This window comes from Cloeon dipterum, chromosome X, assembly GCF_949628265.1.
Source record: "Cloeon dipterum chromosome X, ieCloDipt1.1, whole genome shotgun sequence".
NCBI lineage: Eukaryota > Metazoa > Arthropoda > Insecta > Ephemeroptera > Baetidae > Cloeon > Cloeon dipterum.
This window is the reverse complement of record NC_088790.1, coordinates 27,860,957-27,884,117: the sequence shown is the minus strand read 5'-3', so window position 1 is coordinate 27,884,117 and position 23,161 is coordinate 27,860,957. Positions and strand designations below refer to the sequence as shown.

General features: G+C 37.9%; 1 protein-coding gene across 2 annotated transcripts in view; it reads left to right on the top strand.

The window, feature by feature from the left end:
- LOC135946873 (calcitonin gene-related peptide type 1 receptor-like) overlaps positions 1-23,161 on the top strand; it is a 38,895-nt gene that overhangs the window by 3,324 nt on the left and 12,410 nt on the right. The window contains exons 1-3 of one of the 2 annotated variants that reach the window (XM_065495317.1): positions 15,914-15,998; positions 20,857-21,123; positions 22,928-23,066. In XM_065495317.1, coding sequence (XP_065351389.1) covers positions 15,972-15,998; positions 20,857-21,123; positions 22,928-23,066 — 433 coding nt within the window. In that variant the 5' untranslated portion in view covers positions 15,914-15,971. Of the gene's footprint in view, positions 1-15,913; positions 15,999-20,856; positions 21,124-22,927; positions 23,067-23,161 lie in introns of those variants that run through there. The other variant, XM_065495316.1, reaches the window with a different exon arrangement.

Here is a 23,161-nt window from a genome sequence, read left to right as displayed (position 1 = left end):
TAAGGATAGCATTGTAAAGTGTTTCAAGGTCGAGCTAAAATTCCGTGCCGTAATCCACTCCTGTGTTGGGTTGCTTGTTGAATTTGCAAAAGTACTAAACAATCGAATATTACAAAAAATAAAAAAAATTACACCAACAATCAGTTCCAATCTTTACTTTCCTTATTAGAGCCGTGCGTTTTAAACTGAAGCTTTGAACAAATGAGTAAGAATTTTTCCTTTCTCATATTTTAATAAAATAAATTAATTACCCTGTAAGTAAAATATATGAAGATACTTCCCAAATGAAATAAATTATGACTTAGAATGTGGCGTTCATTACTAAGGTTTTTTTATATACAGATATAACTTATATATCTTCCAGTAGTAAGATGTGATCGCCCGCAGTCAATAGAAACGAGCTGCCCGACTCAATCCGCAATTAATGTTCCAGAGGGCCGTTTTTGGCGATTTAAGGGGCGTCATATATGAAGAGAGATGCGTTTAGTTTAGTGCGATTGAGCAAAACGCGGCCGGACTAGCTCGCCGCTATTGCACTGCGAGAGCTAATAAAAGAGTCCAGGCCGCTGCCGCCGCCGCCGCCGCCGGCTAACGTTGTTTGCGTTCGCGCGTTTTATGGCTCTTGCCGTAATTGCCAGCGTGGATTTTGCAGCGAACGAACGTGTCCCCTGAGCATTGATGCGCGATAAATTAGTTCCTCTAAAGCGTGATTTTAATTTACTCGCGCAAAATGAAAATTATGCCATGTTAAACTTCAAATATATTAACAGCCGAATTTTTATGCCACTAAACTCTAAGAAAGTCCAAATTCCAAGATGACCATTGTTTTCTCTGAACTTTTAGATGTTGTCCATGGAGGATTGGTTTTAATTAATTTTTTCTAGGCACTATTTTTCGTAATTAACGAACCGATATTTGTTTAGCCTGGGAGCGTGGCTCAAATTGAAAACTGTTTTGATTGGAAAATGCTGTGTTTACTTTGACTGATCAATTATTCCTCTGATTCAAACGATGACAGTTTCTGCTGGACGAATAATAATTCAGTGCATCGATACATCACCGTCTGCAGTATTCTGGCTGACACGTGAGGCCTTTTCCGTCCAATCTGGCGTGGAGAAATTGAAAAGCCATTATGCAGCACTGCGTATCGGAATTTCATCCGTCACGGAAAAACCATTCCACCCCAGAATGTAAATTGTGTTCGAGGAAACTGTGCATTTTGTGCGTAGAAAGGTCTCAATCTGACGCCCACTTTTTTGCTTACTTTCCCCGAGGGCTCCTTAAAAATAAATAGACCAGTCGCAAAAGTTTGCCTGTCTCTCTCTCCACTCCGGCTCAAAGACAAAGTTGGAGCGAGATTCGGAGAAAGAGACCTCAAGCGCAGTGCCTGCCGTCAACCGAGCTATGCAACCGGCAGGTACGCCATGTCGGGCGGGATGTCTAAACCGCAAATAATACGCAGGGAAACAAGCCAAATTTAATTTGCTTTCCCCTGAAAATCCGAGAGCACATTCGCTTTTAAAATATGAATTATTACAATTCAATGCTAGGCTGTTTTATGACAAAAATTAATATTTCAAAAGGAAATTCTGTAAATTATGAAGGGGAAAATTGAATGAGAGGAGGGAGGAAAGGCGCAATTGTGTAAAAAGAAGGAGATTTGCCACACGGGAGAAATAATTAACGGCGAATATAGAGTTGAGTCGAGAAAAATTACTTCAACAGGCTGTGAGAGCAAATCCTTTTGTTAACAGAATGATTAAAATATAAATTTTGATCACGGAGATTAAATTTAACCTACACTTTATCATTTTATGAATATAAAAGAGACAACAAATCATAAAATCTGATATTTTTGTCCGCAATCACGTTTAATAAATTGCTGATGAACAATTCCACACAAACTCGACACTCCAATTTTTATTATTAAAAAACCAATTAACCTATCTTCCCAAAGCTCAATGATTGGAGATGAAACGTCCAAATTATTGCTCCAGCAGATTCCATACTAGATTGTCCTGGTGCGGCAGGAATTGGGAAATAATCGAAAATGCCGTCCTAATTGGATTGTAGGTCGAATCGCGATTCGCCATCAGCCTGTCGGCGGCGTCGGTTGTTGTCGGTCCGGAACAATCAATCCAGAATCCAGCTGTCGACTTTATTAGGGCTGGGCAACAAGTCGATTTCGGTTCGGCCGCTGCCAAATCAAATCTGTGACGAAGCAGCTGCCTCTATTTCGGGGCTCCATACCATTGACGCTTGCTTGATTAAGAATTGTTGGTCGAGTGCGTTGGATTATCCAGCCTTCGAGGGGCCCGAGCAGGCAAAGTGGTATTTCCGCGTGTAAAAAGTGTGGGCGTATATAAAAGCTTAAGCATGCGGACGGACGGACGGAGAGAGTTGGAATTTTAATCAATTATGTATAAGAGTTGGTGTGAACTTTTACTCTGACTAATGAAATTTCTTTACTTTGTTTTCACTCCAATCCAATTAAATGTTTCAGCTAAAATGAGTTTTATTTCGTAGATTAATATTGGAAATCAATAAAAACGTTTTGTTGAAACAAATCATTTTCCCACAAGTGCTTCATACTTTAAAAAATCGCCGTAGAATCGTTAAAAACTATTTTTTGAAATAGAAAATCTGTTCCAACGTTTTTCTACGGTGAATGGCTGAACCGATTTTGGTTTTCAGCACGTCAAAAGTAAGCAAATTAAGTGAAGAATGCACAGTGGCAGGATTAAGTCTGAAATCAAGCGGAAGTGCCTTAAAATTAAATTTATTTCGAAAGTATACGGTGGCGCCATCTGTTGGTGGCTTCGAACACTAAGGGTTTATACAACAAGTCAATTGCATATAGTTCCTTGTTGCCTGGAGCATCAAAATTGATTTTCCCGACCAGTTTTGACCTAGCAAATTTACCGAAGCCTTATTTTAGGATAAAAATATAAGACGATCAAGAGAATTTTAAAAGAACACTACTTGGTAAATCTTTTTCAGGAGAGGAAAATCATGAATGGAGCATTAAAATCAATACCTATTTTATGTGAGCTGTTTTGCAAAGAGAAAATAAAATGTCCGGATTTTGCATCAACCAGTTGAAAGCCTCGAGTGGTTTCTTTGATAAACCATTATTTTTTGTAGTCTTCTTAAAAGTTATTAGCTTTATAACCTCTCCACAATTTTGTAACACAATTTAAACTTATTCAGCACGTGCGAAAAATAAAGAAAACTTTGCAGAAAGCTCTCTCTCTCTCTCTCTCTCTCTCTCTCTCTCTCTCTCTCTCTCTCTCAATTTTCTTGTCCGAACACGGCCGAGAATCGCCATACTTTCAAACACTAAAATTGCATTAGAAGCATCCCAATTGAAAGTTTTTATCCTTCCTATTATATTTATTCGCAAACTTCTTGCTGCTGGACCTTTTCTGGAGCAAGCTGCGCACTCTCTCCTCTTCTTCCAATTTCCGCCGGGTGCAAAGAGTCTCTCCAGCTTGAAGAGCTCTTCCTTTTCCACGGCGGAAAGGCCTGTTTGTGCTTTACCCGTCTTGGTGTTTTGCGGTCAAGTGAGCTCGCATATACCACTCTAAAAGGGGGCGTGGAAAATTGTTGGAAAATCGGCAAAGTTCTTAGAAAGGGTTGTAAAACAATCGAACGTAAAATACTAGCGGAGCATTGTCATCGTTTGAAAGAACTTCCTTTGACATAAATCTTCAGGCAGGGAAAAATTCATTGTTGGTAAAGAATGATAATATCATGCGAAGTAGGACAACAATAAGTTTTTGTTCCTGCAGGTTCTATAATTCGGTAGAAAATAGACACCTTTTACAATTTTATTGTGTAGTATCAGTTATATATTAATTTTTTCCAAAATAATAAATATTTCGAGCTTTTCCCTTAAAAATGCAGTGTGCTTAACAAAATAAATGCTTCTAAAATAATTTCTAGCAATTTTGTGAATGAAATTCAATTAAAACAGTGTTACCTCTTTTTCCACTTCCCTCTGTTCTGTTAGGTTTTTTATTAATGCGTAAAACCAGCTTTGCTCGTATATCCGATCCGCCTCACGTCTAGGGCATACTTAAGCCATCCGGATACATATGTATATGAAGTTTCCGGGCCAGCGAGAAAAAGCAAACGCGGTTAATTTGCACGCTCGTTTAGCACCGCCAGATATTTATTTAAGCCTTACGCACTTTCAATTTCAATTTCCACTGTTAGCTCTCTGTCCGGTGGAGACTATTATTTTCACGCACGGATGGGGATGGCGTATCAGCGGAAAAAAATGTTCACGCGCGTGAACATTTTTCGGTGGAGTAAGCGACCGCGGTTATGACCTCTCTCTTCTCTCTCTCGTCGCGCAGTTTTATTCATTTTTTGCCCGCGCACTCCGCACACAATGGTGGCTGCAAATTGAATGGCTGCTGAAGCCGAGGAGAGTTTTGCTCGATCGCTTTTGCGTTAACTTTTGCATTCTCCTTTTGCCGCACTGGCGATAATGGAACGCACAGTTGCCGCTGAATCGGTCGACTTACTTAATCCAACTTTGATATTCCATTCTGTGAAATGTAACTTTTTCATACATTTTGTTTGCTTTGTAAATTTTGCCGGCAGAGATCAATAACGAACGCGAATACAGAAATAATTTACCACATTCATGTACAAATAACAATGTTGAAAATTTATATTTAATTTATCCTCTCGTTTGTTGATTGTGAGCCGAGCCAAAAATGATTTACTCTGTGGTTTCTGAATGATTTAAATTTAATCAAACGTTTGGAAAATGAAGACAATCAACTTTCCATTTTTAAAACCTCCTTGGGTTATTTTTCAAACTGTTTCAATTCGTTTAAAACCACCTAATACAAGACTGATCAAATTACAACTGAAATTTAAAAATGTGAATGAAAAGTATAATCAATAAATGTTTTTACTTATTTATTCATCAACTAAAATTTCGGTTTTTTTCAACGACGAAAATTTGATATTTAGTTTGAATTGAGATTAATCATTTGTTACGGAAAATCGGTAATTTTTTCTGTTAATATTCAATTTGTTTTACAATTTCCATTTCCCCTTTTGTCATTTCCCCTTTTGTCGAAAAACTATTATTTTTTTAAGTGTTTAACAATAAATTTTAAATTTTTTATTGGGAGCGTAGAAAATATGCCTATCTTAAAAACAAATTCAAATACATATCCACGTTTCAAGAAAAGGCTTTAGTAAATTTTGACGATAAATAAAAAATTAACATTGAATTTCCTCACTGCCAGGAGTCCATTTATTTCTCCAACAAGTTTTGGCTAAAAATATCTAAAGCCAACCCCCCTTTTAATTGTAAAAAATACAAAAATAAATTTTTTAACCAGTGTGTTAATAAAAAAAATCCTATTAAGGGTTTTCATAGTACAGTTGGAGAAATAAATCAACAACGCTCGTGGCAGCGAGGGAATAAAATGTCCGTTTTTAATTGTTACAATATGGAACATTCTCCGACAGAATTCAACAAAAATAATATTTAATCGTCCAATATCAAATAATCAAAACCCAGAGAAGATTAGAATGCTCAAAATTAATTATTGAAACCATTTAAACTCATCCTAGAAATCTCTGTAGAAGGTTTAAAGAAATTGTAAAAATTTAACTTCCAAAACCATTAAGAAATCTTCCCAGGAATCGTTGGAGGCAAAAAAGGAGTGTTGGGCAGGCTGCAGTTTTTTTCACACATCTCGCTTGACGGTGAAACCCAATATTTTGAATAAACAGGAAGAAGTCTGCGATTGCTCCGGCGGCCATTGGGTCAACATCGGCGAATGATTGCTTTCTCAAGGGGCTGGATGAGAAGGGTGTCCGAAAAGTTCACACAAAAATTTGGAGAAGGCTCGCGCTTGCTTTTGGCATGCGGGCAAGCAAGCAAGCAAGCAAGCCAGAGTGGTGCTCGTGGTTAAGATCACTTAGCGCCGCACTTTGGCGGAGGAAGGCCGCGAGACGTGTGTGTTGACGTTTCTCAGCCACGCCCGGCTTTGCGTCCTCGAGAAACACGACTGCATTTGTAATTTGCCCCAGCGAGATAGAGGAGCGAAAGAGAGAGAGTGAAAGATAATTTACGAGCCAGTCGCGCCGGGGTTGATTACATATTTAGGAGAGACGCGCGCTCTGAGAAAATATACGCGCAAGTGCAGCCAGCTTTAATGCTTATTTGATTAGAATTCCGCGAGCGACATGCAGCAAAACGCGCCAACCTAAGTGCTCTTCTGGGAATTGCTACCCGATACGGCTTTGAAGCCTGCATGGAGTACGGCGCGGCGGTCAGCATCCAGTTCATGTAATTTTGTTATTTAAATGAGCTAGCAACTAGCTCTCAGCACCTTTTCAAACAACTTTATTATACTTGGACTGAATTCAAGATTAAATTTAGTTAGAAGGCATCATTAAATTAAAGGGTTGACACACTAGAAATTGTTGCATGTGCGCGTTCTATTTCTCTGAGCAGGATTGAATTAAATTCTTCACTCGAGTGTGATAACTTAAAAACGGATTTTTTCCTTGTTGCTCTATATTCAGCATAATATTTATTTCCCGGCGTCACTGTTTCACCCTATTTCATGAGAGGCCAAGGTTAAGGCGCTGAAGTGGTGGCAAAACTCGTTCAAAAGAAAATAAGTGACGATTTTAGAGAAACGGGGATAACGTCCGTTTATCTTCTATTGAATTAAAATGTTAACCGTAAATCTTTTAATTGTTATGATTTTATTTTCAAATAACAATATGTTGTCGATCTTGTGTGTGAAGCCGTGATCACCTCAATCTAGGGCTTGTGCTCTTAGCGCAACAGAAATTAAACCAATTAAATCGTGGCCATTCCCCGAGTCTCCAGGTAGGTCAGGATTTATAATTACTAATTTAACAAACAAACTTGAATTTCCTTCCCTCTTTTGTTGCAAAAAAATAAATTAAAATCATTAATAAACTTCATTTGCTTAAGGGCCGTTTTTTATTATTGCAAATTGTTGAACAAATTGTTTATCGGTCAATTGTTTAAGGTATCCAACAATTTAAATAATTTTCAATTGTTGCCCAGTATCATTCCACTTTAAAGACCGTTTCTGAGCACACCAATCGATTCTTGAGGGTCGAATTAGGTACAGTGGATATTAGTTCCCTCCGAAAAGTCCAGCGCGACGTGCTAACTGTTTTTCCCGCCAAAACACTATGAACGTACATGCAAGAACTGCGCATGCGTGAGAGCTGGCTGGATCTGACATAGAATTCATTCATATAGGTCTCTCTGCAAGTGCTCAAACCAGCTCTCACGCATGCGCAGTTCGCGCATTCGTATTGTTTTGGCGGGAAAAAAGTTCGCACGTTGCGCTGCACTTTTTTAACGGAAAAAATATCCACTTTACCTAATTCGACCCTCAAGAATCGATTGGTGTGCTTAGAAATTTCGTCAAAAACAGTCCTTAAAAAACGAAAACCCAACTACTCTTTGGTCTAATTGTAAATTACAGAAAAAAACAATAAATTTGATGAAAAATCCGAAGTCTGCAAACCCATTCCAAAAACTATTATTTCTAGAGCTACTCTATTATTCAGCAGAATTTTCAGTAAGATTCTCATATTGGTAAATTAATCATCCACAAAAAAAATTAATGAAAGAACAGCTTTCAATATCTTAATGGACATTTTTAAGACTTTATTGAGCCTGAGGCCCATATGCACTACTCACTAACGAAAATTTCAATGTCAATTAAAAACGAATCAACAAGCTCGTAATGCGACATCAATCTAAGTCGGCAGCCTGTCTATCTATAAAGGGCTGATGGCATCTTGATGCAATTTTGATCAGGCGCACGATGATTCCCTCGGCGAGTTACGAGCAAAGTAAGGAAAGACGGCGCGCGACACGATATCACATCGCGCTGGCTGAAATTTCACGCGAATGCATTAATTGACTCGCTCGCTATTAGGCAATTTAGCGTCGCGTTTGATTTCTATTCCATTTGATCCGCGCACGTGCGACGTGACTCTGCAGCGTCGGTTTTCAATTAACAGACCGCAACGCACCGGGGATAAAGGGTTAATTAGGGTGTTCCTGGACGAACCTAATGGCTTTAGCGACACACAAGTGCGCGCGGGAGTGCTCCTGTTTACGCCAACAGCTTCAATTATTCATCTCTATTTTGAATCTGATTGGGGGCTGTGCTATATAATTGTTGCTCTGCACGAGCGCGATTCGAATTTCGTGTATATAGGTGGATTCTCGAGAAGGTGCGCAGAATCTGTTTGAGGTTTAACGTAGGCATATTATAGCGGTTTATTTTGGATCCCATTCATTTCGATGACAAGAATAACAATTAATGAGAAACGTTTCATGTTGAAATTGATTGATTTAAATTATTAACTCGAGCGGAATGGTTCTTCGTTCATCTGTTTCCATGCACGGGGATGGAATAAAAAGAAAATCGAAAGCTCTGCTCTTCAAAGAATTGACTAATTGATAAATTAGATAAATTACAACAATATGGAAAAATTAACCTCGAATGTCGGCATTTTAAATATTTTTTAGTTTTCATAAAATTCCCTGCATATGAATTGATTTTCAGTGGACGTTTGCAGACTAAAGAAATTTATTAATAGTTGGTGTTTCCAACAGAAACGGTTCTTTTTTGCAGATTTTAACAATCCTGTGTTGCTTATTAACAAGTTAATTTTGATCATTATAAAATAGTACTTAATTTTAAACAGATGACTGTTTCAAAAACATTAATTCTTACAATCAGTCACAAGTATAACCCTCTCCAATTATTAGCCGCAAAAGAGAATAAACACAAATGTACGTCATTTAAAATATTAGAAAAAGGTTTTTTTATTAAACCGAGACTAAAAGTATTGTCGGTATGTGGCCAAAATGGCTGTACAAGAACCATTTTTTTATTCATCGTAATTTAATTAACAATCTTTTTCTACAGGTTTATCATAAAGGTCGTCTCAATGCAGGGGCTAAAGGATGGAAATAACTGCGGTCATATTTTAGAATTTAAATGTTGAATGATTTCCTTGAAGCTTTATAACACACCGTCTTTACGACGTTCTCCTGCTAGTTTAGGGTTTTAATTGTTCAAATTTGAGAAAAAGCCGAAAATAATGGCAGATTTGGAAGAAAAATTAATGTCTTTTTTTAAACCACATTAAGCTATTTTGGGCATATATTTGGCCCCATAGTGTCAGTTAAAAAAATAGCAATACTTACAATTATTGAAAAATTTTACATGGCACGTGAAGAACAATTGAAAATTTCCTAAAACTCTTTAAGTGGTTTTAAATTAAATTTCTATTTTTTAAAATGATTTTTCAATGCAAGCGATGTGATTGTTCCAAGTGTTAAAATTTTACTTCATTCCAGAAATGTGAGCCATGGGGGAGCGAATTACAGTGAAATCAACAAATTCCCAAATTCGATTCGTCATTTTGGTCAGCGGCCAGAACAAACAGTGAAAAAAATTGCACAAAGCAAACGTTGGCGGGCGATGATGATGTTTGTCAGAGGGTGCTCACAATGTTTGTGCGAGATGATCCGCGTCTGGCTGATTGATTATTTATGCCCTCATGCCGGCACTGGATTATGTGTGTGTGTGTGTGGTCACAAACGTGCTGGTCGGTCTACGTGCACACCGTGTTTGCAAAAGCGCGCTGCTTTCGAACGCGATGGGTTTTGATCTTGATATGAATCCGCGCAGCACCGAGAGTTCCCACTGGGTGGGTGTGTGTGCAACGTGGAATATTTATTCCCCCTTTTCTATCCACACGAGATCAAGATTTAGGGCAGCTCTGTTGATATGGGAAATTCACAGAAAAGGTTGGAAGTGGAAACATCTGAGCGACATAAATTTGTATTTGACGTGAAGGGCCATTTCATTGAATTTGCAAAAAGATTCATTACACAACAGCGAATTTTCCTTTTGATGATGAATAGGGGCATTTGTCTGTGTCTGTCTGTAACGTCGGTTCATAGAAAAAGAGAGCGCTCGTCCACGTGCCTGACGTTTTTATAAAGATGAGAGGCAATCAGAAACGGAAAAAAATCGCATCGTTTCCTCATTTAGACAAATAATGGAAATTCACAATATTGACTGAGTTTCTGTGTTTGTTTTGGGACTTTTATTTGACATGTTATAGAGAAATTCACCTTGGGATTGAGCAAATATGTATCCATTCTGGTCTATCTGTCGTCGAGATATTTTTGTAACAGCACAAATAGTTACAATACAATTTGTTTGCTCCTGTTAGGTAAAAGTCACTTCTTTCACGAGCACTAACTTGGAACGCAGAGAACCCTAAGTAATTCTGGAAAGGTTTGCAGCCAATTTCAGAATAAAGTCGGCTGCAAAGTTTTACGCTTTTCAAACGTTGTACAATGGAATCGTGTTTTAGTTAATATATAGGAGGTTATGTACGCCTATGATTGTTAGGGCAAATTTTATACAAAACTTTCTCTTCTATCAGACTTGATTTTCACTACATAAAATAGCAAGTTATATTTCCGCGAGCAGCTGTTCAGAAAAATAAGTATGAAAGACCCCCTTTAAAGATGGTCTAATGGTCTATATTGAAAAAAATCAGAAAATCAATTTTGTTTTATTCAAAAAATATTAAAGAACAGAATCGGGTAAGAAGCAAGATATGGCGTCTTAATATCCAAGTAAATCGTCTCCAAATTCGAGCTCTGATTTATTTTACCAAAAGGGAAATTCACTTTTTAATTCGTACACCATTTGAATTTAAATCTGAAATTAAACTGGTGGAGATGAATTATTGTTAGGTTCACAAACAACAGATTCAAAGGACCAGATTGCTGGAGCTCTCTAATGCAAAATTTTGGAAATTTTCGTCATGCAAAGATTCACTTAACGAGATTCCAATTTCAAACCTTAATTAAATGGTCTAATGGGAGTTTTTCAGCACCAAAGGAGGGATTTATAGCTCATTAAGATGATGCATGATCCCGTAAAAGTAATGCGTATATTATAGCAATGTTTCCTGTGATCTTGGACGCACGCTGGGCGTAATAATAAGCTAATTAGATCAGCCGGAAATTTGAAAGTAAAATATGACCGCGGCTGTGTGTGTGCAATTCGTGTTTTGATGTCGGCTCTTGCGGTAATTGGACAACGCAATAATCCCTTCGTGGTCCTTTGTTTTGATCATGCCGGGGGCAAAACGCGACGACGCCAGGCAAATTAATTGACGCGCATAATAAAAGCGGCCGCGTCGGCTGCATTATTCGCACCCACTTGGCTGCTCTCGTGGGTGAAAAAAAAACAACAAGTCTATTACGCAGGACACGGCAGGCCAGGGAGAGAGGGAGGGAGCGGTCTTGTCAAAGTAAGCCGTGTGTTTTGACACCGCCGGTTAATTAGCAAGGCAAATAAACAGCGGGCTCTGCGGCTGCGTGTGCTCCGCCGCGGCCAGGTTTTCGTGCGTAAATATTTGGACAGCACGGGGGAGAAGTGAGCGACCGCCGATGGACGAATTTATTTTGTGCAGCTCGCGCGCGTGAATTCTGGGCCAAAATAATACACTCACTCCAGCTGGAATGCGCCGGGAAACGAGTAGATAGATAAAACAATAAATGATACGCTTTCGTAGACCTCTGTTGCAATTTGCTGTTTACTATTAGGAGAGTTCTCATTAGTTGAGCAGAGGGTGGTATGGTGTTGGCATTTTTAGACGTGGCTTTTCAATAATAAAGACGAATTTTTACAGTTTTTACTCAATTTAGACGGTCACTATAAATTATTCTACAGAGGGTTGAAAATTTTACCAATAAATTCAGGCGACGCGCAGATATGGCGTCTGGTGGAGTGCGGCGGGAAAGTTTCAAACGTAAAATTAAATCGGCTTGGAAAATTCATGAAACTGCCTTCAGCTCAATGAATATTTTTGTTGTTTTTTCTTTACTAACTGCTGATTACGCTGGTAATTGGCGAATCGACCGTTAGATGGCACATCAGGCTAAAAGAAATGTAACAAAATAAGCAAGAATAAAATTATTAGGTCTTTTTTGACGCTTCTGATTGGCCGCTGGATTGTCTCCTGATTGGCCTCCATTATTTTGACGCCGTATTGACTTCTGACCGGCGGGAACCAACACAGATCGCAACCCGGACCCCGGTGTCAATAAATATGAGGTAATTAAATAAAATTGAATGGTGTTTCCTAAGACATATCCATTTTCTTCGATGAAAATTTGGGATATTTTATTTTATATTATATAATTTATATAATATTTTATATAAATATAAAATTTGGACCAAAAGGAACGGTATTCCATCAGCGGATCTCGACTACAGGTTCAGTACGTAGTATAATTGAAATTTTGAAAAGAATTTATCTCTTGAAATTTCCCACTGCAAATCTGTAAATCAAACTCAACAAATTAAATAGCTATAGCTGCTGAATGGAGGAATTACGCGTTTTTAATTTCCAATGAGGCTACGGGATTTATTTCCGAATTTTTGTGAATTCACCAGTTGCATAAACCCTAAGTGTTCGAAGCCGCCAACAGATGGCGCCACCGTAGACTTTAAATTTTAAGGCACTTCCGCTGCGATTTCAGACTCAATCTAGCTACTGTGCATTCTTCAATTAATTTGCTAATTTTTGACGTGCTGAAAACCAAAATCGGTTCAGCCAATCGCCGTAGAATCGTGAAAAACTATTTTTTAAAATAAAAAAATATTTTCCAACGTTTCTACGGCGAATGGCTGAACCGATTTTGGTTTTCAGCACGTCAAAAATTGGAAAATAATTAAAAAAAGCAAAATAGCTAGATTGAGTCTGAAATCGCAGCGGAAATGCCTTAAAACCGCTTAAAACAAAATTTTTAAGAAAGTCTGTGGTTGCGCCATCTGTTGGCGGCTTTGATAACTAAGGGTTTATGCAACTGGTCAATTTCTAAAAAAAATTGGAAAAGACTAAACTGCATTTTGCTCAAAGTATAACAGAATATAATTTTCATGAGGTGGATTCTCCAGGTTAGACCAACTAAACACACATTTTTCTAATTAATTAATTGTGTTTTCAAAAATATTACAAAAAATACAGTCCAGAGAAGGAAGGTTGCTTTTATACGAGGAGAAAAAGTAGGGTGAAATGACTTACTCTCACGTGCAGAGGATTCTCTCTCCATTCTGATATTCTGATGAGGTCGTAAAAAGTGACGTGACGTGGAGGATAATTCCTTCATTCAACGGAGTTCTTACCCACGTAATACTCTCGTTTCTGGCTCAATCAACAACTCACTGCGATATTGTCACCGTCTCAATTGCTGCGCTGAGTGCATAATATAATCTTCCCTGCGCACTGCTTTTATTTCCACGCAAATTGGTAGAAGTCGCCGAGCGTGCTCATCAACCAGAATTGCCAACGATTGTATAATATATAGAAAAGTATGCAGCCGGCTGCTCTTCTTCTCAAAAGCATCTGCGGCACGTGCCAGTACGCGAGAGGCAAACTCACACTCGGCATAAATGAAATTTCTCGCTGGCAGCTCCCATCGGCAAACACATTATATAATAATAATTATAATTCCGCTCGCTCGTTCACCTGCTTGCCCTCTTTGTGCCGACCGACTTTAGCCATTTGCACGTGCTGCGTCAGAAATTTCCTTCGTTTGGTCCTTTGTGCGATCAAAAACTAGTAATATATGTATTTCCCCTTTGTTGCGCTCCCATGAGTTTGATTCAGCTCAAACGCGATTGTTGGGCTGGGCTCAGAGCTTTGAGTAAATTAAAGTTCCTTTTGTGAAATGGGAAAGCTGGAAGTAATTGTGCAATTTAAAGTGGAATGATACTGGGCAACAATAGAAAATTATTTAAATTGTTGGATGCCTTAACAAATTGACCGATAAAGAATTTGTTCAACAATTTGCAATAATAAAAAATGACCTTCCTACAGTAAAAATTCAAACTTTGCCAATTTTCTCCAAAATGTACAGTGCTTGAACATATTTTCTTGGCATATTCCGATTCCTCTCGTCGAGATCTGTCCAATTGTGTATGCCACTTATTGGGGAAACTCTTGGTTTTGAAATTAAATCGGATTTCAAGTAAGGAGACGGCCATTACCATTTGAAAAGCACGCTAACTTTCCAGCCAATTTTCTCAAAAAAATTACAGCGCTCCTTAGGTCAATTTAGGCTTTAACTGAATCCTAAGGGATGAGTTTATGCATTGGCAACAAGCATTTTCAAGGATTATCCAGTATAATTCCTCTTTTTAACAAAGGTGTAACTTTCCATCAAAGACAACATTAATTTTAAATATCAGCATAAATATAAAATATCGATTTTCGTGATATTTTCGTGATAACTATAACTATAACAATTAAAGAAGAATGATCAGTAGTCCACTAAAATGAGCATTATTTAAGTTAAAAAAATCTAACTCTTCCAAAATGTTATGAAGGGTTGAATTAAGAAAAATTGGCATGCCTTTTTAGATGGTGATCGATAGCTCCTATTTTTAGCTCCTATTATTAAATATTTTCATTTCATTTCGCATGAAGAGTTTCCCTAAAACGTGGCATTCCCCTTCGTTAGATTTCGCGATGAGAGGAAAATGATTGAAAAATACACCTGATCCAATGCTTTCTGTAGCAAATAATAATTATTGGACTCTGTGGTGGCTCTGACTCTCTCTGACTCTCTCCCCCACTTTGTGCTAGTGCGCCCTGTGCTCTTGTGACTTCTCACCCCCACTTAAGATGGTGCTGAAAACCTCCAGAAGTTTCCCCCATCTCAAAATGTACTTAAATTAACAACATTAATTAGCTGACTAATTGTTTCCTCAATTCATCGATATTACATTTTACAATAAACTCTGACAATAAAGGCAAACCCAATTTCACCCTTATTAGTAATGCACAGCAATAAATATGATTCAAATAAAACTCTACTTCGCGACGCACTTTACGGCCAGCCGTTTAGGCCAGTGTCTGTTCACTCAGTCTAAAAAAGTAAGAAGTAAAGTTAGAAATCAGTAGTTGAGTGTTTTACTTCATACGGCTACCGCTCCTACAACTCTATCAAATATGGAATTTGCAAAACCATAAATTTTTTTGTTAAAAAAACTGCATTTCAAAATCACAGCACATTTTCCGACAAAATTGGATTTATTTTAGGATATTTATAATATATCATTTATTATTTAGAGGTTGAATGACCAAGAAATAAATTCAAAAAATAAATTATACTGCAGCTGATTAGACAAAAGATTCGGTTTTTAAATTTCAGTTTATAAAGATTAGTTTTTAAATATTTCATTATTTAAAAATTTGGCGAAAACTTTATTCCTTTTTGAGGGTTTAAACTAGGATAGAAACGCGAAAATGGGGAGTAATTTATTAATTTGTTTTTCGGCTGTTTTTTCCTCAAAATTAAAGCTGAATTTTTGCGCATTGCCAAAATATCCTAGCAGAACCATAATAAAGATCATTTTGAAAAAACTCAAATTTCCTTTGTTTTTGGAGAAAATGGAAAACTCAACAAAGGATATTTTCCGCTGGAGGTGACAATTAGTAATACACTTATTGATTTTGATAATAATGCGGGACAAAGAAAATACGTTCGGTCTACAAAATGCAAGGAGAGGAAAATCCGAGTTTAGAAATACGGTTGGTTCGTTTGCATATCAAAGTGCTACTAAACTTTTTTAATTTTGAACAGCCGGGAGCTAATCAAGTTCGCTACCAATTAGCCTGTGAATAAAGCGTAAAATAAAAACAAACTTTTTGTCTGAGTGTTTTCCCCATTCCTTTTCACGGGGGCGGTAATAATTAAAAAGGCGGAGTGCAGCAATTGAAAATTCCACTCACTCAGCTACGAGTGGAGCGCAAATTCGTTCCTCGCGGTAGAGGGGTCACTTGAGAAGTTGGCGGAGAGGAAGAGTGGCTAGAAGAGCGTGGCACTCCCAATGAACTTGATGGCTATCATCTGGCTGGTGAGTTCAATTTGTCATTTCTCCCTCGCGTCTGCCGCTCAGCCCTGCGTCGGCACGCGAGCTTTTTCGGGGACGAGGTGTGGGTGGTGTCAGCGCCGACTTTAGTATATCTCGCAACGCCCAACGTGCGTAATATGTATAAGTGATGGGATTTCCCGGAGAATAAGAACAAAATTTTCAATTTGCTGACTTTTTGATAAATGCTTGCGGAACGTGACAGTTTAAATGTAAGCGAGGAAGGCTAAAAATGACAGCCAGTTTAATATTTTACGGGAGAGAAAATTTTTATCAAGGGTTTAGAAGGGATTGTCTGTTTTTTGTACGCATGCAGAACCATTTTAATTAGGCGAGTATAGTTTTAAATCTAATTATATGAGACTTACGTTCTAGGTCTGTTTTAAATGTACTTGATTCTCGCTGTCATTAAATTTAAGTTTGACCCAAATAAATATTTCACTGTTTTTTTACATCCATTTTCATTTTCTTTAAAAATTAGAGACATTTGAGATAACGGTCCTTATAAGTGTTGAGTTAAAACCAGCGGGGTCCAGATGTGCGATAAAATTGGTTCGCACTGCGCAGATCCAAGATGGCGTCTGAAAAAGCTCTCTTTGGATTGCCGTACGAGTGTCAAGAGTTTGTTTTTACGATCCAAAAGACATAATTAGTGCAAATTATGTCACAATATTGACGAAAACTTGGCTCTTTTCGCGCATTTTCACGTGACCGTTTTTTCGCGCCATACTCCACCGGACGCCATATCTGCGCGTCGCACGAATCTGGACCCCGCTGGTTAAAACCAAAATTAATTTAAAAATTGGCTATTTGCCTCAATTATAGCTCAAGAACCAAAATGAGGAATAAAAACTGTGTCAATTTTCCAAAAGGATGAATTCTGTATATTCATATTTCTCCGGAAAATGTACCGCTTATTCCAACGCAAACATGAAGGACGTGTTTAAAATACTGCGATCGTTAGCACCGTTTTTTTTCTAGAGCCGCTTTGCGAGAGTCGTCATGTAAGTGTTTAAGCACCTAGCGGAACACAAACGCTCTACTTCCAAGCGAGAAAAACTAAAAACTTAAAAGGCTGCGCTAAAAGCAGAGCAAAATACTGGGCACCAGCAATAAAACGTTCACTTTTTCCAGCCAGCCACGCGACGAGAGCTTTTTCAAGAAATAAAACGGGCTGTGTTGCGTGAACGAGTGGCACGAGATGAAAAGATTTGACGCGAAATTCATCGCAGCTGGCTGGAACAAAGAGAGGGGCTGCTGAGAGCCAACGAGACAAAAGTGAATTTCGTCACGCGAACAAGCTCGTGAAATTCCTCTTGTGCAAAAGCAGAATTCTAATAATCTGTCACCATCAGTTGCGATTCAAGTCTCTTTAGCCGGGCGAAATGAAAACCTGGCGCCAAAAACATAGCGCGCGTCGCTGTCAAGGACCCGGATATACATACGCGTGTGAGCAAACTCGACCAATTTTCCATTGTAATCGAGCCGATGGGGTGCTTGTTCTCCAACAACTGCTTTCGAGTGTGGTTGAATTTCAAATCAAGCTAGCCCTCTGAATAATGGGTTTGCGGTTGACAGGTGCGTCCGTCCGCGCCCAGTCGCGCAATCGCCGTTTAGAGTTAAGATAAATTATTATTGCGGTGCTGTCACATGGCTCTCTGAACTAGAAATATTTAGCCGCAGAGCAGAGTTTAATCCCGATTAACACCACCAGTACAAAATGAATAATACAACAAGTATGAATCATTCTTTTTTTTTGCAAATACGGCAAATACTTTAACATGGAAAATTCGAATATAGTTTTTCAAAAATCAAACTAAAATTAACTAAATCTGTTTTATTTTAGTTAAAAGTGCATATTTTTACCTTGTTACAATCACTTGTAATAGAAGAGACAATAGCATAATTGGCAAACATATTTTTACCTTGTATTAATTTTTTTAATTTTTAATATTTCGGACTCTATTACATTTTGTGATCTGCATATTCTTTTCAAAATGAAAGTTTATCGTTTCAAATTTTTAATAGACCAAATCAGCGGGGGCCAGATTCGTGCGACGCGCAGATATGGCGTCCGGTGGAGTGGGGGCGTGAAAAAAGTCACGTGAAAATGCGCGAAAAGAATCCAGTTTTGGTCAATATTGTGACGTATAATTTGTGTCTTTTGGATCGTAAAAACCAACTCTTGACCCTCGTACGGGAATCCAAAGAGAGCTTTTTGCTTCCCACATTCGGACGCCATCTTGGATCTGCGCATTGGGAATCAATTTTATCGCACATCTGGCTCCCGCTGGACCTAATTGGCCATTTTTTTAGGAGGAAAGTGAATAAGTAAATATTGCAACATCGTCTTGGTGCCGCAACAATTGCGCACAGCTCAACAAACACCTAAATTTTCATTGTCACATTGATTGTTGCCCTTTTCTTGCAACAAGGAAAATCGCGTTTGGTTGTTGAGCTATGCGCAATTTTTACGGCACTCGTTTTTCATTTTTGGTTAAGGGCATTGTTAGTGTTTATTGATAAATTATTATTAGGCGCTGTTCGTTAGAAATTTGTAATGCAACAATGAGAGAATTTTATTTTAATCAGATTTCACCGGATTTTCTACCAGTTAAATTCTTAAAGAGCTGAGCGTTTAACAGTAACGGACTCTGATCAAGTGGGTAAATTTTCTTAAAATTAAGTTGTCCACAATTAAATTAAATTAATTGTTTTTGTCAATTACGTTTCACTAATAATGTTAATCCATTGAATTCAAATTTGAAATTGTTGTTAAGAATTGTGTTCTGATTACGAATTTAATTTTGTTAAAGGTCCTAATCTAAATTATAAAGAAGATAATCCAAACTTCCGAGAGCTTTTTTTATCACCCCTTCCCTAAACATCTAATTTTTTCAATGAAATCTATTCTTTCTAAATAAAAGAGGTCCCAATAATAATTGCTGAGTTAGCTCTGACAAATCCGATAAATTATCTGTTAATTAAAACATGAAGATGCGGATTAAAATAAGCTTTTTAGAGTATTTTCTTTAGCTTTTTAGCACTCCACTGGTTTCTAGCAGTCACCTTATTCAAGTGGCTTGACTTTCATCCTTGAAAGGATTTTAAAAACTCCGCAATATCACGACGAATCGTAGAATCACTCCCTCGAAAAATCGCTCAACCAAATAACTCCGAAGTTCGAAGCGAGTTCCGCAGGGAGTCGAGGAGATGTGTCGTCTGGAGAGACTTATGAAATTAAATTGAACGAGGCTTAGCTGCTGGAGCATGGTGCACGTGGATAGGAATTGGATGCGTGCGAGTACATAGTACGTGCCGTCCCATAATCGACTCCGTTATTATTATTCCAAGCCAGACTCTTGCTGTCCGCCGAGACGATCCGACTTCACCGCAGTCCTTGTCAAGAGTGCGAGTGAATGCCACGATTGTTTGCCCTTTGATCCGTTGTCTTTTTTGAACGCCCGCAGGCGAGAAATGCACTAGCAGCGAGTAAACTTTGCGCAGAGAACATTCTCCACTCCACATCCTCAGCCGCGGGAAACCGTGGAATTTGACTCTTTTGGCAAAGGGAACTGTTACAGTTGTTACACTCTGCGCATGGATGAGAAATTAAATATGAATGAAACTTTCGAGATCAAAGTTGTGATATTGGCTTGTATTAATTCCTCTTCTGAAACAGTTCAAGCGTCTGGTGCCAAAATTAGCAGATTATTACGCGTGCTAGCAGTCTTGAAAGTTTTAATTGATATTAACCCTCATCTCTCATGTGTGTGTCAAATAAGTTTGAAATAATCATGCATACTCGCGAGTTTGAACTATCAAAACACCAATCAGAATTAACTTCAGGTCCGTAACAGTATAAACACGTACAAACCTGAAATATAATAAGCTTCTATAATTGGAGCGAGCCTCCGAATTTCTGCTCAGATACACAGTCTCTTCATGTAAAAGCAAATATTGATCAATCGTAATTAAATTAAATATTATAAGCGGCAATATTCCAGATTGCAATATGTTACAAATTGTCATTTCCTTTCAATACTAAGCTTGAGTTTCCACTTCTAGATTTGTCCAGACAATGGGTTGCCTAAATTTCTATAGATGGTTAAAATCGTATAACATGTACAGTTTAAATAATTCTCCCAAATAACAATTTCCAACAGAAATTATTAAAAAAATAGGCTGCAAATTATTTTATGGTGGCGCTCCCTTGTTAGCTTTCCTTAAAGTGGAATGATACTGGGCAACAACTGATAATTATTTAAATTGTTGGATGCCTTAAACAATTGACCGATAAACAATATGTTCAACAATTTCCAATAGTAAAAAAGGACCTTCCTACAATAAAAATTCAAATTTTACCATTTTTCTCCAAAATTTACAGTGCTTGGACATATTTTCTTGGCTTATTCCGATTCCTCTGGTCGAGATCTGTCCAACTGTGTATGTCACTTATTGGGGAAGCTCTTGATTTTGAAATAAAATCGGATTTCAAGTAAGGAGACAGCCATTATACCATTTGAAAAGCACGCTAACTTTCCAGCCAATTTTCTCAAAAAATTACAGCGCTCCTTAGGTCAATTTAGGCTTTAACTGAATCCTAAGGGACGAGTTTATGCATTGGCAACAAGCATTTTCCAGGCTTTTCCAGTATCATTTCTTTAATTAGACTGTTAACCTGATTTAAATTTTTCTGTGAAAGGAAGACACTGCGGTCGGAAATTCTCTTTTGAATCTCAGGATTTCAAGATGTTATCAGCGCTGCAAGTGACATTTTTAATTAGTGCCTCCACACAATTAAAGATTCCTTTTTAATCAAGTCGTGTGATGTGTGTTGCAGCTTGCAGCTCTGATTGTTCTCGGCAGCGTTCTGCACTGCTCCGCCTCGGCGAACAACGCCAGCTCATCCACGCAGAATGTGCAGAACAAGCGAGAAAGGCTGTGCAGGACGAGGGACGCGACTCTGCCGCCCCACTTGTTCGCCCAGCACACCTGCGCCCTGTGCTACACGTTCATGATGCCGGCGGCGTTCACCCACAAGGCCAGGCCGCGAGGGTTGCACCTCAACGGAGTACTAAAACTCCTGCCCATGGGCGCCAATGAGACCGTGAGAATTTTTAATTTAAAACTGTTATGCAATCGGATTAAGAGGATTATTTGATTAATAATAATGATGGTTTGGGGTTTACGTTGAGCATTACCGTGCGGATCCCAATGCTGAATTATCGGCAAGTGAAATTGCGAAATATTGGTACAAAAAAAATTATATCCTCTTTTTTACCCTTTTAAATTGGAATGATACAGAGCAACAATTGAAAATTATTTGAATTGTTGGATGCCATAAACAATTTGTTCAACAATTTGCAATAATAAAAAAGCGCCTTCCTACAGTAAAAATTCAAATTTTGCCAATTTTCTCCAATTTTCACAGTGCTTGAACATATTTTCTTGGCATCTTCCGATTCGTCTCGCCGAGATCTGTCCAACGGTGTGTGCCACTTATTGGGAAAACTCTTGGTTTGGAAATTAAATCGGATTTCAAGTAAGGAGACAGCCCTTTCCATTTGAAAAGCACGCTAACTTTCCAGCCAATTTTCTCAAAAAATTACAGTGCTTCTTAGGTCAATTTAGGCTTTAACTGAATTCTAAAGGACGAGTTTACGCATTGGCAACAAGCATTTTCCAGGCTTTTGCAGTATCATTCCTCTTTAAAATAATCACCAGTTTTTGTTTAGAGCTAGTTTTTGGATTTTTCAACAAATCGTAGAGTTAACAGTGTAGACTCCAACCCCACATGAACAACATTTACCTTGAATCCTAAACAACCCCATAATTTAACCCTTTTAACATTTATTTTTTGTCACTAAATCTTTAATTCGCGCTAAAATTTCTGATTTCTCTAGCTGCTGAATGTCTTGAAGAATTGGTTCACACGTCTCATTATCAACACTAATTTCATCCCCCTTAACTATCGTTAATTAAAGTGCAAAAACTGATAAAGCAAAATATCTCTACTACTCTTTAAACTACCCTGGAATGAAACCTACTTTCACCAGAGCTAAATTGAAATGAATTTGTTCTAGTTACGCAACATCGGCATGTAAAATAACAGTAGTTATTTAAAAAAAAGTTTTCCTGGAGAAAAAGATTTTAACAAAAGAGCTTTCCTGTGTGCAACTTTCCTACACAAATTCCCAAGTTGGAGTTTGTAATTTTGTAAAGCTGTAAACTTCTTTCAACTTTGCTTCGAGTTGGGAAGAAGAAACACAAACACACTCCCTTTTCCGCTTTAATCTCTGCCAATTTGTTCCTCTCTCGCTCATAATTATCAAGTAGAAAAATCACACAATATCCAAAGCACTTCTTGCTTCCTGTGAATCACATTATGCCAAGTCTCATCAAAAAGGTCAGAAGGAAAGTCTGACATTTTTTTTCTTTTCATCAAAGATACTGAAACGTTTCCTCTGCAGGAAGTAATTAGCAAAATTATAGCTTTGATGTTCTCCCTTCGTTATTTTTACTCTCCTTTGAAAGAAAATAATTTACTCAATTGAAACATTATTTTTGGAATTTCGTTTCAAATTACCTGCACTATCTCTTCATTAACGAGATTGTTATCTTAAAAGCCTATACAGCTTCTTTTAGTACTGTAAAAACCTTTCAGATCTGAAATATAAACTTTAAAAAAGAGCATTATTTCTTAAAGAGAATTTATTTTATGCGAGAAAAATTCTAAAAATAATATTGAAAGGCTGTAGCAAATTTTCTGATTAAAGTTCAGCTTCTTAAAAAAAAGAAAATAAGTGTGCACACGATGTGTTCTTATTACGCTTAAAAACAAACAGATTTTGAACTAGATAAGAAAAACAAATTTTGCAAAACCATCTCAGCACTCGTAATTTTGTAAACAGGTTTTTGCAGACGCCGGAGATGCGAACAACCCCCTTTTGTCAACCTTCAGCAGCGACTTGGCGAAGAAAAAGTGGCTCGAGTGCTGCGACAACGCGCGTCTCTGCTGCGACGAAATGCTGGCGAACACCAACGAGACCCGTGAGTGCCTGCCACTGATTAATTCGCGCATATATGTGTGCTTTCACGCCGCTGTCATTTTCACGCTGGAGCGTAATGTGTATTATGCACGGTAC